At 38.4% G+C, this 17443-nt stretch overlaps 1 protein-coding gene across 1 annotated transcript; it reads left to right on the top strand.

The window, feature by feature from the left end:
* The first annotated feature begins 9934 nt into the window (after window positions 1-9934).
* LOC116110483 (sulfite oxidase) lies at window positions 9935-15886 on the top strand. The gene is made up of 12 exons (XM_031396699.1): window positions 9935-10123; window positions 10244-10359; window positions 10428-10490; window positions 10618-10654; window positions 10766-10847; window positions 11411-11529; window positions 11616-11711; window positions 12786-12896; window positions 12979-13080; window positions 13617-13664; window positions 14167-14382; window positions 15636-15886. Exons 1-12 carry the CDS (start codon window positions 10049-10051, stop codon window positions 15750-15752), a joined length of 1182 nt encoding a protein of 393 aa, XP_031252559.1. The 5' UTR covers window positions 9935-10048; the 3' UTR covers window positions 15753-15886.
* The last annotated feature ends 1557 nt before the right edge of the window (window positions 15887-17443 follow it).

Raw genomic sequence — 17443 nt, 5'->3', positions numbered from 1 at the left:
ATAGATGAAATAATTAGAAGAGGTGATTTGAGTTGCTCACGTAATGATATAGTTGTGAAGTATGTTTTAAGCAGAGTTCCTGAACATTATAAGGTACCTCCTACTATATTAAAGTCAGATAAATGTGTGAAGTTATATAAGATTGATGTGGGCGATAATGGTTCGAGGCCGATTTTAAGGGTTCCTTTTATAGATAAACCGTTGGAAGTTGGTTCAAAAGAAGGGGATAACAAGGAAGTTGGCAGAGAGAATGCTGCTTTTAATTTGAACTACGAGGGCATTGATTTCTTAGTTGAAAAATCAAGAGTAGGCGGTGATTTGGGTGGTGAGGAGGACACTGTAGAAGAGGTTGGTCATGTGCAGCAGAATGAAAATGTTGAGGAAGAGTACCATGTACATGTTCCCGCAAATGTAGAGATTCCTTTAAATACGGATCATGCAGAAGGTGTAGTTTGTGAGGAAGAGAACACTATGGTCCTTTATGCAGGTTCAGAGGGGGCAATTGCAGGTAGTAGTGAATCAGCTCATGTTTTTACGGATGGATCAGAGTTACGCATAAGGTATTTATTTGACAACAAAGAGGAAGTGGTGAGGAAGCTAAAACTTGTTGCCGTGAGAGGTAATTTTGAGTTCATCACCAAAAAGTCTAATTCATCGGTTGTGACGGTTGCATGTCGTGACCGAAAGTGAAAGTGGCGGGTTTATTGTAGAAGGTTGGCGGAGTCCAAAAAATTTATTGTTAGCACATATACCCGTAAGTACACATGTGGTTTGGGACATATTTTAGGTGAGCATCGACAAGTCTCTGCTGATATTATTGGACAATTTGTCAAAAGTCACTTCGTTGAAGGGAAATGTCCATCTCCTAAAGACATTTAGAGACTTATGCGCATAGAGTTCAGACGTGCTGTTAGTTACTGGAAATGTTGGAAACGGAGACAACATGCACAAGATTTTGTGAGGGACACACCGGAGCACGGACACGCATTATTAGAAACGTACCGTTATATGCTTGAGTTCACAAACCAAGGTAGCAAGACGGCTTGGAGTGGGACAAGAATATGAGGTTTAAATATTTTTTTGTTGCTTACAGTTCTGCTATAAGGGGTTTTGTAAACATGAGAAAGGTGTTGGCTGTTGATGGTTGTTTTTTGACGGGAAAGTATGGAGGTACATTGTTGGTGACCACTACACAGGACAGCGAGAATCACACATATCCCGTTGCATGTTGTGTGGTTGACTCTGAGAACGACAAGTTATGGACTTAATTTTTTCAGCAATTACGTACGATAGTGCTTGACAATGACGAGTTTTGCATAATATCTGATAGGCAAAACTTTATCAAGATTGTGATTGCCACTATTTACCCTCAAGCACATCACAGATTTTGTATGAGGCACCTTGGTGAAAACATAAAACAAAAGTTTAAGTGTGCTAGCCTCCTTTAGACATACTACATGACAGCAAAAGCTTATCAAGTTTATGAGTTCGAGGAGCACTTCCGGCAAATCCGAATCAAGGATGATAAATTTGTTAAGTATCTTGAGTATGATGTTGGTTTCGAGCGATGGAGTAGAGCTTACTATCCTGGAAGAAGGTTTGATGTCATGACCACGATCATAGCCGAGTCCATAATTCGAAGTTGTTAATAGAAAAAGAGTTTCCAATAGTTGCCCTTTTTGATGCAATCCAGAGGACATTATCACGGTGGTTCCATGAGCATAGTACGGAGTTAGATAATTTTACCACAACCCTTGTTCCATCAACTAAAATATTATTGCGAGAACGTATGGAACTGTCAAATGCACTATTTGCCTATCCTCTTAATGCTCAAGAGTTCACCGTGTGCAGCTATGGTCCGAATGCCCTAATTAACCTTCTTAGTAAAACTTGCAGCTGTAAAGTGCTTGACATTCAACGTTTGCCTTGTCCTCATGCACTAGCAACACTGTAACACCAACGGAAGCCGAATTTTCGTTCAAGAATTTACATGGAACTTTGCCCCCCTCTCTATATTGCAAATCACTACATGCTGACTTATTCGGAAACGATATATCCAATTCCTCCAGAAAAGCAGTGGGTGCTGCCGTCAAAGTTAGTTCACATTATCATCCATCTGCTATTTAAGAAGACAGAAAAGGGGAGAAAAAAGTTAAGCATATTCCATCAGCCTTTGAGGTTCCCTAGAGGATGAATAAGTGCTCAATTTGCAAGCAAGTTGGCCACAAGAGAAGCAGTTGCTAGAATTGATCACATTTAGATCTAGAAAATTAGGTTCGAATTGATCAACAACAAGAAAGCAAACAATCTGCAAATAAGATCGGATCGCTTAAGCGACATAAGATTGCTATCTGCAGATCTGAACAGCAGATTGTTTAAGCGATCTACTACTCTGCTCAGATCAGATCTGGTGGCTACCAGATCGCTTCAGCGACGTAAGGTCGCTTCAGCGACAGAAGATCGCTTAAGCGATCTGATGAAGTTATTATGTTTCTCTTTTGTGGTGCATTAAACTGATTTTATGTCCCTATAATTCTAGTTATGTCATCAAGAAGAATGATGAAATCAAGAGAGTTGCCAAGGCTAACCATTGAAGAGTTGTTGTTTTCAATTTTTTATGTTTTAAATTTTATTGTTACCTTGAATAAATCATCATTTATAACGTATTAAATCAAATTAATTATTTTTCATTTTCATCAATTTTAAAAAGGGTTTAAGTTAGTAAAATTTTGCATATTACCTTTGAACAGCACTGATAGCTGCCCAAAGAAGTAAGACAAGCAAAATAAATATTATCAACATCACTGTCGTATCAAGACAATCAATCAATCAATCAATTTACTGAATTAGTCACGAGTGTGGCATGTTAGTAGAAACGTACCTCATTTCACAAATATGGATGGTTATGATTGAATATAAAGCTCAGCCACAATACGGAATATAATTTCTCACTCAAACGTGCACAATATCATAAGATCGGTGAGATAAGAAGAAAAATGGCCTTGGTCGCTTAAGCGATCAAGAACCAAGGCCAAAAGTGAAGAATCGTTTAACGACCAAGGGTAAAAACGAAGAATCGCAAAAGCGAGACCTTAAATTGCTTAAGCCATCGTGCATCTAGGCAGATCTTGACTCTACCCCGAACTTGATTGCTTAAACAATCCCAAATCGCTTAAGCGACCAAGGGTAAAAGCGAAGAATCGCTTAAGCGAGACCATACATCGCTTAAGCGATCATGCATCTTGGCAGATCTTGATTCTACCTTGGACTTGATGGCTTAAGCAATCCCAAATCGCTTAAGCGACCAAGGTAAAAGCGAACAATCACTTAAGCGAGAAAGTAAATCGCTTAAGCGATCGTGCATCTGGGCATGTATTGATTCTGCCTTGTACATGATCGCTTAAGCGACCAATGGTAAAAGTGAAGTATCGCTTAAGTGATCCTGATCCTCGCTTGTACGTGATCGCTTAAGCGACTGGACGTGATCGTTTAAGCGACTAAGTCTGAACATACTGGATCGCTTAAGAGAGACCTAGGATCACTTAAGCGATCCATTGTAGTCGGATGACCTTTATTCTACCTTTGACAAGATCGCGTAAGCGATTATCTCTTAAGCGACTAAGGCTAAATAGACATGATCTCTTAAGTGAAACCATATATCGCTTAAGCGACCAAGGCTAAATAGATGAGATCGCTTAAGCGACACCATATATTGCTTAAGCGATTAAGGGTAATTTACTTTGGCATTTTAAAAACATTCTATACTTTAATATTTTTTTCCATGTTTAAGTATAGACGTAAAAGAACTAATTTAATTAAAATATAATTTAAAAAAATCAATTAAGTGATATAAATAATCAAATCAATTGACACAAGACAGATCATGGTCCATTGAACTAATCGTACAGTCAAAATTAAAGTTTATTTCAATCTAATCATTCTCAAATACATCATCCATATTTATGAAATTAGGTACGTTTCTACTAACATGTCATGCTAGTGCGCTATGACATTCATCCATCTATCATACGGTTATAACCTTAATATGTATTGATGGAATTAGGTTGCAAATAATCCTTCTTAATTGGCCTTAATAAGTGTTACTAACCAATGTCGCTTAACATTAACGTTAATAATCATGTGATGTTATGAACGTCCGAAGTTCACATTAACGTCACTTAATATGGGACAACCTATTCCAAAAAAAATAAAGGGAATTGCTTAAGCGATCTTGTCATCACTTAAGCGATCCAGTGTTGATAAGCTTTCATCGCTTAAGCAATAGTATTAATCGCTTAAGCGATCTTATGAAAGGCAATAAACATAATCCGACTACACTGGATCGCTTAAGAGATTTCATTTCTCGCTTAAGCGATCCAGTGTATTTAGCCCTAGTCGCTTAAGCAATATGGTACCGTCGCTTAAGCGATCACGTACAAGCAAGAATCAAGATCACTTAATTGATCATGTACAAGGCAGAATCAATATCTGCCCAGATGCACGATCACTTAAGCGATTTACTCTCTCGTTTAAGCAATTGTTCACTTTTACCCTTGGTCGCTTAAGCGATCAAGTCTGAGGCAAAATCAAGATCTGCCTAGATGCACGATCGCTTAAGCGATTTATGGTCTTGCTTAAGCGATTCTTCGCTTTTACCCTTGGTCGATTAAGCAATTTAGTATCGCTTAAGCAATCAAGTTCAAGGCAGAATCAAGATCTGCCCAGATGCACGATCGCTTAAGCGATTTACAGTCTCACTTAAGCAATTCTTCACTTTTACGTTTGGTCGCTTAAGCGATTTGGTATCACTTAAACGATCAAGTCCGAGGCAAAATCAAGATCTGCCTAGATGCACGATCGCTTAAGCGATATATGGTCTCGCTTAAGCGATTTTTTACTTTTACTCTTGGTCGCTTAAGCGATACCAAATCGCTTAGGCGATTAAGTCTGAGGCAGAATCAATATCTGCCCAGATGCACGATCGCTTAAGCAATTTATGGTCTCGCTTAAGCGATTCTTCGCTTTTACCCGTGGTTGCTTAAGCAATTTGGTATCGCTTAAGCGATCAAGTCCGAGGCAGAATCAATATCTGCCCAGATGCACGATCGCTTAAGCGATTTATGGTCTCGCTTAAGTGATTCTTCGTTTTTACCCTTGGTCGCTTAAGCAATTTGATATCGCTTAAGCAATTTGGTATTACTTAAGCGATCAAGTCCGAGGCAGAATCAAGATTTGCCTAGCTGCACGATCACTTAAGCAATTTATGGTCTCGCTTAAACAATTCTTTGCTTTTACCCTTGGTCGCTTAAGCGATTCATCAAGTCCATGACAGTATAAACATCTGCCTAGATACACGATCGCTTCAATGAGTTATTGTCTTGCTGAAGCGATCCTTTATAAAAAAACCCTTTATCGCTTAAGCAATATATGTAGTCACTTATATATCGCTTAAGCAATCATGGGCAATACATATTTTTTCCAGCTTTTATCCTAAATTTTGATAAACTAAAATCACCAATACATATTAATTCCATATTTTCTCCTGAATTTGACAACCTAATTACATCAACACATCAATGCCACGTAACAAGAATACTAAATAAATTGAAACTCAAAAGAGGGAGAGAAATATTGAATTGTTTTTGTATTAATCTGAAATGTGTCAATTACATTAAATTACAACATTATATAAAACAAATAAATCTCCTATATACATCTAAAACAAAAGCAGGGTCGGCAGCCTCCATCCCCCCTCTTCATCATTCTTTTTAGCCACTTCCCCATCCTCCAAAATTATCCAGCACACCTTCAGCATTAGCGGTAGCACCACAACCCAAGTATCAACAGTCTGACGCCTAACAACACCAGCTGATCCAAATCAAGACAACCTAATAAGACAGCATCACATAAAAAAATTCTAAGTCCAACTTCCATACCTTTTGATTACAGCATCAATAATGACTTGGATTGAGTTTTGGTCAGTCAAAAGGGATCTATATGCCCATGGAAGCACTCAATAGCTTAGCGCTCCCGACAGTTGCTCATTGTTTCGTCATTCAAGCCGCCCATCAGGGTGTTGGTCATGTCGAACTCAATAAATTTTAGTGCATATGCCCCGCAATCAACACTACAATAGGAGGAAGACATTAGCATTAGAATCAACTTATAGAACAGTTGCATTATGTAAGTTTTATACAAAATTTACCTTGAGTCATTTGTCGGGACGGGAAGGCGCTTGAGCGGCCACTTTCCAGTTAGTAGTTCATCACCCAAGTGCTAAAACATCTCGCTGTCACGTAACAACCGTAGGAACAATACACATAGTGGCTACAACTCCATCTCCAACTACTTCTCTAGACAAATACTGGGGTTGCAATCAAGGATCTACAGCAAGCCCTCCTCTAGTAGCGCGACGACGGTTATCCAATGCATATCCTTGATGTTCATCATGCAGTATACTCTTTTAATGTTTGCCCAACTATTGTCATGTTTGGGCATTTCCCCCCGTACATACTGCATCATCCTGTCATCAAACTAAAAATCATTAGCGACACCATCGAAGTCATCTGTGGCAATTTTTTTCTGCTTGCCTCCCCTTATTGTACCTCTACCAATGGCCTTTTTTATTAAACTGTCATATGTAGTAACTAGCGTTTTGCCAAAGGCCACATCGGTGATGGTATAGTGCGGATACAAAATATCACAATTACTGCTCTGTCGTAACCTCATAAGTGCCAATACCTCATCGATGTGCTGCATCAAATAAAAACTACATGATAAGTATATAATACCTCATGGAAAACATAAGCAAAAATAAGGAAAAATAACTCACCGAGTCGTCGAGCCACTTGCCCATTGTCAACATCTTTTCAAACCACTCCCGGGGATAATCCCCGGTCTTGCACTTAACCTGCCCATCACTTTCTCGTTTATTGGCCTATACAAATCGACCTTTAACTCATCCGGTTTCACTTGCCCATTTCCTAAACCTTCCTCCTCCATTTTCACTTGCCCACTTCCTCCGCCTTCCCCCTCCATTTTCACTTCCCTATTTCCTTCGCGTCCCGCCTCACCCTCCTCCATTTTCACTTCCCCACTTCCTCCTTACCCTCCTTCTCCATTTTTGCTTCTCCACTTTCATGGATTTCCTCATTTTTTTTCTTCGTTTTCCTATTCTTTCCATACGTTACTGTCATGTAAGGAGAAATTACATGCTTACTCTTTCGGCTCTCTCTTTTATACTCAGGTTGCACTTCAACCACTTTCAATACCCCACCAACTTTCTCCTCCACCCTATCAACTTTCTCCTTCACCCTTTTCATCCGCTCTTCCATGTTCTCAAACCTCTCATAAACGGTTGTTATAAGACTCTACAATAGACAGTTTATGACGTCAACCACCTCATTCTCTCGACCCCAATACCTCGGCAAAGCGGTACTTGTTGTACCGGTTTGCCAATTGGGTGGAGGCGTATGAACCTCTTCATCCTCCTCCTCCTCCCTCCCACCGATTGGAGCTTCATCATCCTCGGTGTCAACAACATTCTCAATCAGTGGCCCTGCAATTGCACTCACATACGTGACCCCTTCTAGGTCTCACATTAGGTGGTATATCTCTTCATCTGCTTCATCATCCAATGCTTTGAACGATGTAACATACTTCTCTCCCGCTTCACCCCTAGTAGCAATGAGGAAGGGACAGACGACTCCCTACAATAAGAAAAAAAATCAATCAAATTTAAGCCACATTTAAAAGCAAATGCATATTCAAAAGATTAATACTTTAATCTTACCCGAGTCGCTTGAATTTCGATTTCTATTTTGTCGTAATCCCAATGGATACACTTCTCGATGTGCCACCGCAACATCTTAGAAAATTGCGGTCGGTAATCCGAAGTCTTCATCCTTCCCCCCCCCCCCCCCCCCCGCCCTTGCCTTAGCTAGGACAGGGACGACCTCATACATCTAAGCATACATTGTAAAAAAAACAGTCTATATCATAATTAAAACAAATATAATACAAAAAATATAACAAAAAGCTATTAATATTTACTTGCATTGCCCATGGGAAGCCAAATAAATTGTACGTGCTCGGTCTATTCTTCTTGACAGATTGGTGCTACTTTAACGCCATATCTTTTCCTTGCAGGGAGTCCACGGTTAGCTAAAATGATACCCCTCCCCACGATAAGCATTAAAGAAGTCTATGTTGCTTGCAAACTTCACCTAATCCATATTAACGACTTTTGTTGAGTCAAAAGCCATTAGGATCGAATGCATGAACCGTACCAAGGCACATCTTGAACCTCTCTGAAGAGGTATACCCACCTTCATCTAACCTCTCCTCTAAATCGCGTCCTATAATAGACGCCTTCCCCCCCAAAACTTTTTTAGCCAAGTTATCAGCTGCCCTACTCTTCTTTATTCTCTCTTGCTCTGTCGCATCTGGAAATACCCCACATCTAAAGCTCGTCATCAGGGCATATTCCATCATCCCAAAACGTAGTGGCTTTCCATCCACTATGAACCACATTTTTTTTTTTTTTTGGCGTTTAGCTAAGTGCAACAACATATAATGCACTCCCTGCCCCAAGAACACCTTTTTCTAATTTTCTCCGATGTTCACAAAATAACGGAAACAACTCTCTTTGAATCGGTCTATACCTTTCTCCTGTTCCCATAAAATCTCCATTATTCTTGTAAAAACTTGCTAACTCGACCTAACTGTCATCCTTACCGGGAAGTACGGTATCTTATCGCTTACAACCTCCAACCCATAGTCTTTATAATTTACGCTTCAGAAAATCTACACAATCGATATAAACTAAATATTAGCAATAAAAAAGAAACCAAAACAACCAATAGGCTACCAATTTGGGGGATATGGGCTTTGAGGGCATCGGGGAGTGGGTGTTTTTGGCCTCGAGAGGACTGGGGAAGCAAATGCAAGCCCTACAGAGGCTGTTGTGGTAGGTTCAATGAGGTTAGAGAGTTGAGGATGGTAGGATGTGGTGGAATAGGGGGGCTGGAGGACTGCCCTGCATATTGTAGGGCTGGCCACGCACAGCTGTAGGGTAGTCCTCCAGCCCCCCTATTCCACCACCTCCTGCCATCCCCAGCCCACCAACCTCTCACAAACAACCTCCCTATAGCCTCCCTTGCCTTCCCCCATCCTCTGGAACCCAAACAAAGCCACTCCCCCAATGCCCGCCAACTGCTCGACAAAACGCCACAACCACCATAACAATAAAACCAACTACATCTCCCCCAAATTCGCAAAAATCAATCAAATTTCTTATCCAATTAAAAAAAAAAAAAAAAAAGTAAAAAACATACATTTTCTTCATCGACGTCCTCCTCCTCGCCTAAATTCTCGCTGGCGTCTTTCTCTTCAGAACCGTTTTCTGATTCTTCTCTTGTTCTTGTGTTACTGTTGTCTCCTCTACCTCTGGACCACCTTCACTCATCGGATGATCCACCGGAGCATCTTCTTCAACATCCTTTGAACTGCCGTCGCCACCAGAGTCTAGGATTTGAAGTGAGGTTGAATTTTCCTCCTCTTTCTGAATATCAGTCATGATTTTATGTAAGAAAGCTTTAGAATCGAATATTTGCCGGAATAGGGCACTTTCGTCACCAGAAATGGCAGAAAAATCAAAGATGTTCGTCGGTTATTTTTTGGGTATTTGGCTCGATTAAGCGATTTTGAAAGGTGGGGGTCGTTTTTTATTTTTAAAATTTAAACAAACTTCTATTAATTATAATATTATTTATATATGTTTAAATTGTTTCACTTTAACCTGTTTTATATGTTTAATAAATCCTAAGTATGTCACGTGAGTTTTTCTAAATTAAAAAATATTGAAAAATATTTTGAAAGTCATTTTTTTAAGTGCAAACTTCGGAGGGTGGGGAGGTAAATATCCTCCTTGTCATCATCACCACTTTGTTGTCTTTACTCTCTCGTCTCTTTAATACAATAATCGGTCACTCGCACTGAACACAAAATCTCTTTCACTCGATTGCTAGGGAAGAAAGAAGGTTCGAGAATGCCAGGACTCACAGCTCCTTCCGATTACTCTCGAGAGCCGCCTCGCCATCCTAGTCTTATAATTAATTCTAAGGCAAAGCTTTTCTTTTTTTTTTTTTTTTTTTCTCGATTGTTTTTACGTTCGTTATAATCTGTTTTTCTTTATTGATTTTATCGATGCTCGTTAATGATTCGGTTGGTTTTGGTGGCGCAGGAACCGTTCAATGCTGAGCCGCCGCGGTCGGCCTTGATCTCATCTTATGTGACGCCTGTTGATTTCTTTTATAAGAGAAATCACGGTCCTATTCCATTGGTTGATGACATCGACAGGTATTGAAATGCTTGGCTGCTTCTTTTTTTTTTTTAATGCTGATTCTGTTATCGGTTTTGTGTTGTAGATATTATGTTTCAATACGTGGTTTGATTGAAAATCCTAAAGACCTGTTTATGAAAGATGTTAGGTGAGTTAAAAGCTGTTTGTATTGGAATTGTTATTGGTTTCATCTTCTTTTGGTAGTAAGTGAAAAATTGGAAATTTTTATGAAGTTGTTTCTATTAGAGGAATTTGACATTGTTGTTAAATAACAGGATGCTTCCGAAATACAATGTCACTGCCACTTTGCAGGTGTGGTTTATTGTATGGATTTATGTGTTACAGAGAGGGTTATGCATAACTCGTGTAAAAATGTTGAATTTAATTGTTGTTTTTTTGGCTTGTGTGGGTTTACATATACAGTGTGCTGGCAACAGAAGGACAGCAATGAGCAAAAGCAGAACAGTGAGGGGAGTAGGCTGGGATATCTCTGCCTTAGGAAATGGTTTGTTCCTTATATCGTGCGTCACACTTAACTTATATTCTCTTTTCACAAATAAAAAGCAATGAATAAAAAGATAACAAGTGCTTTATTAGTGTTGATTATGTTGAGGGACCATCCAAGCTAAACACATGACCGTATAAGGTAATTTGGGCTTCCAAATCATCAAAGATAGATCAAATGAAATAAGGGAGTAACTACTATTGGGGAAAAAGATTTATGAGAAAATAACCTTGATATATCCGTATCTAGGATCTTCTGTTCTCGCATAACTAGTTCAAAGGCTGACGAGGTTTGACATTTTCTTGACAGGAGGGGACACAATATCTATTCCTGACATATATGCTCTGCCTAAATTAGTGCTTTTGAGCAATAAATAATAAAAGAAATAGAAAGGCAGTTACATTTTGGAAAGTTGGAACTTTAGTTCTGTTAGAATTAATTATAAAAAAAAAAAATTTGCATGTCTTGTTGTACTTGAATAATCCTGAAATTATATAAATATCTACATGTGTACTAGCTCTCCTCTGCAAAACCAATTCCTCTTTTTTCTGAGTTCCTTTCAGCCATCTGGGGTGGAGTCAAATTAGCTGATGTTCTTGAACTGGTTGGGATACCAAAGTATACTAGTGTCACCAAGTCAGGTGGAAAACATGTTGAATTTGTAAGCATTGACAAGTGTAAGGTACACCCTTGACCTTTGAAGATTACAATGAAAATTTGTCATTTGGTAGCAAAGGAAATTTACTTGGTAAGGTTTACAACTTGTAGGAGGAGAAGGGAGGCCCATATAAGGCATCAATTCCACTTAGCCAAGCCACAAATCCTGACGCTGATGTTTTGCTTGCATATGAGATGAATGGAGAGGTGAGTAAACTTGCCTTTTTCTAAATTTTGTGCTTGTTTAGGTAAACATTAGAAGAAGACATTTATTGAGTTAGGCTTCCTCATTTTCTTATTTTGGGGAAAATCAAGTTATTTTGCTATCAGGGCCTTGCACGCACCCAATTTATTGCTGTTTCCTTGTCTTTTCGAAACACTGCTTCGTGGAATCTCTAGAGATAAAACCTGTTTGTGGATTTTTATTGTTGCATGCTGATATGAACCCATCCCAACAACACAAACAATTGGGCTAGGTCATGGATTTTTCATGGGCTTGGGTAGAATTCTCCTTGGAAAACCGGCTTGCCAAGGGCGGGTGCCCAAGCCCTTTATAACCCACATGCCCACCCTTTTCCTTTACAATGTGGGATCCTATCACACCACCATGCTTCCGCAACCAACGTCCATGTCGGCCTCTTTACCCCTTGGTTGACTACCAGGATCCCTTTTCCCTTAGGCCTCCCTTCCCTTTCTTGCGGTAGTAGCTTGGGCCCAAGGTTAGCCTGCCCCACGGGTCAGCCTGCCACATAGGCGACGTCCACGTGGGTGTAGGATCATGCTTTGATACCAATTGATACGAACCCACTCCAACAACTCAAACAATTTGGCTGGGTTATGGGTCTTTCATGGGCTTGGGTAGAACTCTTCTTGGAAAACCAGCTTGCCAAGGGAGGGTGCCCAAGCCCTTTATAACCCACATGCCCACCCTTTTCCTTTACAATGTGGGATCCTAACGCATGCTTACAGAATAATGAAGCCAATGCTTTCCCTAACAATTATAATGCCATTCTGTGGCTTTGTGCTTAATGACTTGGCATTGCCAAATTGATTAAAAAGGAGGCTCTTAAAAGCTGTGTTGCATGTGAATGTTGTGCTATCTGACACAGTTAGCTCAGATCAATTTTTTGTTACTGTATCTGCATTTTTTGTCATATTATCATTCCTCTTTTAACTTTTTTTTTTTTTTTTAATTCTTTTTAATGGTAGATCAACTTTGGGAGTATAATATCTCTAATATGGTACTAATATCAAGTTAACCATCTTGTTATTATGACAAAGCCTCTTAATAGGGATCATGGTTATCCTCTGAGAGTAGTTGTGCCAGGTGTTATAGGTGCTCGTTCTGTCAAATGGTTGGATGCCATTAACATCATTGCAGAAGAGTGCCAGGTTGGTATTGTCTGACTGTGCATCAAATATATGCATCTGTGTTCACCTTATTAAATTATGAGTTTACATCGCTATTTTACAGGGCTTCTTCATGCAAAAGGACTACAAAATGTTTCCTCCATCTGTGAATTGGGACAACATCAATTGGGATAGCAGGAGGCCACTAATGGATTTCCCTGTTCAGGTATCACTTGCTCTGTTTGAACTAGTATTTGTTGCTCTTATATATGTGTGACATTTATCTATAGCTGTAACAGCCTTTTGCTATTTTTCTTCAATAAGAATTTGTCATGTTCTATCCCAGACCTATTCCATCTTATATCTACTAAAGTTAATGCCAAGGTCAGGTATTCACTTGCTCTGTTTGAACTTTGAACTAGTATTCGTTGCTCTTATATATGTGTGACATTTATCTATAGCTGTAACAGCCTTTTGCTATTTTTCTTTGACAAGAATTTGTCATGTTCTAACCCAGATCTATTCCATCTTATATCTACTAAAGCTAATGCCAAAGAGAAAATTCATCCTTGAATCATCAAGTTAGATTATGAATCAAGTTTGTATTTCAATTTACTATGATATACAACTTATTGCCGAAAAGAATGGAAAGAATGGTTGGTTGACTAGTTTGTGCATTAGGTATTTTTTTTAATGAGAAACATCAATATAAATACTGTGCTAGTATTACCTGACAAATACAGGCAATTTATTGGTTGACAGTGTGCAATTTGTTCTCTGGAGGATGTGGATATGATAAAGCCTGGAAAGGTTAGTTCTTTTTTACTTTGGAGACTAATTTTAGTTCCTTTTAGCTTATAGATGTATATACTTTGCACCCATCAACCATCCAGTGTGACATGCACCTGAATTTTGTTTGATAATGGGGTATCTGCCTTCTGAATTCACTTTTGACGTGCCATGCATAATTTAAAATTTTGCCCATAATTTTCTTGCGATAGTATAAGGTATCAGTTGTTTGGCAAATACATTTTAGATATTCATAACTGAGTTTGATATTCTGAAATTTAAGCAATATCTTTTGATAATGCCTTAAAAAAAATAAATAAAAAAAAAAAAACTCTTAAAGCATATAATATGTATTCTATACATAGTTTTTTTTTTTTTATTTTTTTTAATATTGTATCAAACTCCAATTCAATTTCTTAGCAAGAGAACAAGTATGCTTTCTATTTGAACGAAAAGTTGGACTGAGATTCTCTACAGAGTGTATCATTAATTGGCAAATCTTGTGCTATTTTACAACTTGCAGGTTAAAATTAGTGGATATGCAGTATCAGGAGGTGGGCGTGGAATTGAGAGAGTAGATGTATCTGTTGATGGAGGCAAAAATTGGCTCGAAGCCTCCAAATATCAACAAACTGGTATGCAATACATTGCAGATGGCATGAACAGTGACAAGTGGGCATGGGTGCTTTTTGAAGTCATAGTTGATGTGCTACTGAACACTCAAATTGTTGCTAAAGCGGTATGTCTTCTTTCTGTTCACAGCAAAATTACACACCATTATAGTGTTAATATATAAGGAAGCTCAACATATAAAACTCAGTTTCATGATTCTTATAGAAAAAAAAAAATTGAATTAAAATGTTATCATCTTCAAACTAGATTTGTTTTGATAGAAAACAGTAGGAGACGCATTAATGATGAAAAAGAATTCTAACAGTGGACCACTCTACAATAGCCAATACAAAGCAACTTTTAAGAAGATGGAAGTTGTACTGCTAAATGTGATGAATCTGTGATTCTCAAAACAATATAGATGGAAGCAATTTGTACTAGCAAATTGCAAACAGAATTTAATTGATAACACTTCCTATTTGAGCTGAATAAAGAAAGTGGAGGAACCAAGACTCAGAAATGCTTGTATCATACTATATTTTAGTTTTCTAACTCCTTTGCATTTATCATGGTTTTATGAGATGCTAGTTTAATCAGACTGAGAAAATGAATAAAATTAAGATCTTAGGTTGCGTTTGTTTCATTATTTCACCACTATCTTGTCCTTATTCCAAATACAAATACACATCTCTTTACCTATTTTTAAAATCATATCCTAAATTAAAATATTATTTTAAACTCCCAAGGTTTGTTAATTGACAAAAACACCCCCGATAAAAAAATTTATAAATTGACAAAAACACTCCTATCCAACCATAGTTGTTAGATTCTGGCAACCACCATCGACGGCCAGATCCGGCAGGTTGTGTGCCGTAACGTTAGATTCTGGCGGTGTGGTTGGAATCTAGCAACTATGGGTGAGTGGGGGTGTTTTTGTTATTTTATAAAAATTTTATATATTTGGATGTTTAGTTAAATTTGTAAACCTAAGAGGTTTTTTTTGTTAATTTTTAAATTCTACCTTATAATAATCTTTCAACTCTACCTACCAATAATATTTCAAAAATACTACTCAAAATACTAAAACAAACACACCCTTAGTTATTGGTTACATGTCCCGTACAGTCCTTAGATCTGCACCTTCTAATAGAAACGTTTTTCATTTTCTGGTGGATTAGCAAAATGAAAGTAGTAAACAAACTCCAGAAATTAAAATTGACAGAAAAGTCTATTTGATTAAATTTTGAGAACTGCTGGTGCCAGTCGGTGGATGGATTTTACTGCTCTCGGCAAATTGGCGGAAGGGCTGTGTAACTAAATTGCATTTCCTGGTTCAATAATTGTATTTTAACAGTATTACTTCTTTTCACCAATGGCCAGGTGGATTCAGCGGCGAACGTCCAACCTGAAAATGTTGAAACCATCTGGAACTTGAGGGGCGTGCTGAATACTTCATGGCATCGGGTACATGTTCGAGTTGGACATTCAAATATGTAAATCTGACATTGTCGAACAAGTAATTGAATGGTTTCGTTGAATTCTGGTAATAAGTGGCCAAACTGTTTTGATGTGCTATGTACAAATGTGATGTGTTTCAGGTTGATGATGATATTTAATGTGTTGTTTGAATCCTTTTCGTTGTGGCCCCTCTATTGCATTAATCAATCTCCCATTGTTGCACGGTTGATAATTTTTTTTCCAGCGTTGGACATGACAGTTACAGTAAGTGGACCCATAGTACGTATTATTGCAGGATGTGATTTCTTGGCCAATAGTGGTGCTGATAAAGGAAAACAATTGAGTGACATTTGTTTTGGACACATGCTAAATGGTTTCCTTTCAGAACTGTTTAATGGCTAAATCATGGAACTTTATTATTGAATCAAGCAGGAAAGCTGGGTGCAAAGTTGTGTAGTAGTTGCACGATCATTCTGTTATGTGGTGGAGGAATGGCGTCAATCATGTCATTGCATACTTAAAGTTGAGATGCTACTCGTGGGTCTACTTTTGGTGAGAACTGATAGGCTTTACTTAATTGGAATTAATATTTCACTGTTTAAACCAGGATGTAGGGAGCAGTAAAGATGACCAAATAATAGCTAAGCAGATTCTTTCTGTTGCTTTTATTGTTCATCGGTGTTAATGTTTGATTTTGACACTAACTCACGCTTACAAAGTGCTAAGTAAACTTAAAAATTATATGTGATATGAAAACACGAGATGAGAGAATAAATGAGAAGCGATTTTTAAAGTGGTTCAGATGCTCAAAAGCAAATCTTACGTCTACTATTATTGTATTAATAGATGGGTACAATCAGGTCGCGTGTGACGAATTGAGTTACAATCTAGTAGGAAAATAGAGAGAGAGAGAGAGAGAGAGAGAGAGAGAGTATGCTATTTTTAGACTAAGATAAGTCAATCCCGTAAATGAGAAGGGAGTCCTCTATTTATAGTGGAAGGATTCAAGATAATGATTACAAGTCTGCAAGTGGGTAGGTGTCGTGCAAATCCTTCCTTGCATCTCATTGATTATCTGCACGAGAAATATCCTCAAATTGCATAGGGTTTAGGCAGGTGGATGATCCCTGACCACTCGCAAGTCTGACGTTCACCTATTGCACTGACAAGAACTGTACCTCTTCCGTTACTGCGCGACGTGGCAACGTCTGGATGATACAAAACCTTCATGAATCCTGATTGGCTCTTGCTGACGAGGTTTCACATCAATCCTAACCTTTTAAGCATAACAATATGATATATGGTGATTGCTAATTTATCATTTTTAATTTTATTAAAGTGTGCTATCTTTTGCATTTTCAATTAGAATTTGAGTTGGGTCTAACTTCTCACTCAAAAAGTCTTATTGAGTGGGAGGATTGTCCACTCCTATAAACTCGTTGGCTTGAGCGTGCCTAGTCGATATGAGATCTCCAACACTCTCCCTCACGGTCAAGCCCATATAGTCCACTTACCTATGAATGGAGGTAGTTTGGCAGCCGACCACTGGCCAATCACTCAACTCAAATGGGGCTGGCTCTGATACCATGTTAGAATTTGAGTTGGGTCTAACTCCTCACCCAAAATGACTTATTGAGTGGGAGGATTATCCACTCTTATAAACTCATTGACTTGAGCGTAGCTAGTCGATATAAGATCTCCAACATTCATCAGTGTGCTATATTATTGTG

The sequence above is a fragment of the Pistacia vera genome, unplaced genomic scaffold, assembly GCF_008641045.1.
Source record: "Pistacia vera cultivar Batoury unplaced genomic scaffold, PisVer_v2 Contig1180, whole genome shotgun sequence".
NCBI classification, from domain to species: domain Eukaryota; kingdom Viridiplantae; phylum Streptophyta; class Magnoliopsida; order Sapindales; family Anacardiaceae; genus Pistacia; species Pistacia vera.
Note: the sequence above shows the minus strand (reverse complement) of the source record. Positions and strands in the feature narration are given on the sequence as shown.

Bases quoted from the DNA above. Each gene is read 5' to 3' on its own strand.
- LOC116110483 (XM_031396699.1), top strand. From the start codon at position 10,049: ATGCCAGGACTCACAGCTCCTTCCGATTACTCTCGAGAGCCGCCTCGC. The intron at 11,530-11,615 runs GTACACCCTTGA...TACAACTTGTAG, and splicing joins TAAGCATTGACAAGTGTAAG to GAGGAGAAGGGAGGCCCATA. The intron at 13,081-13,616 runs GTATCACTTGCT...ATTGGTTGACAG, and splicing joins TAATGGATTTCCCTGTTCAG to TGTGCAATTTGTTCTCTGGA.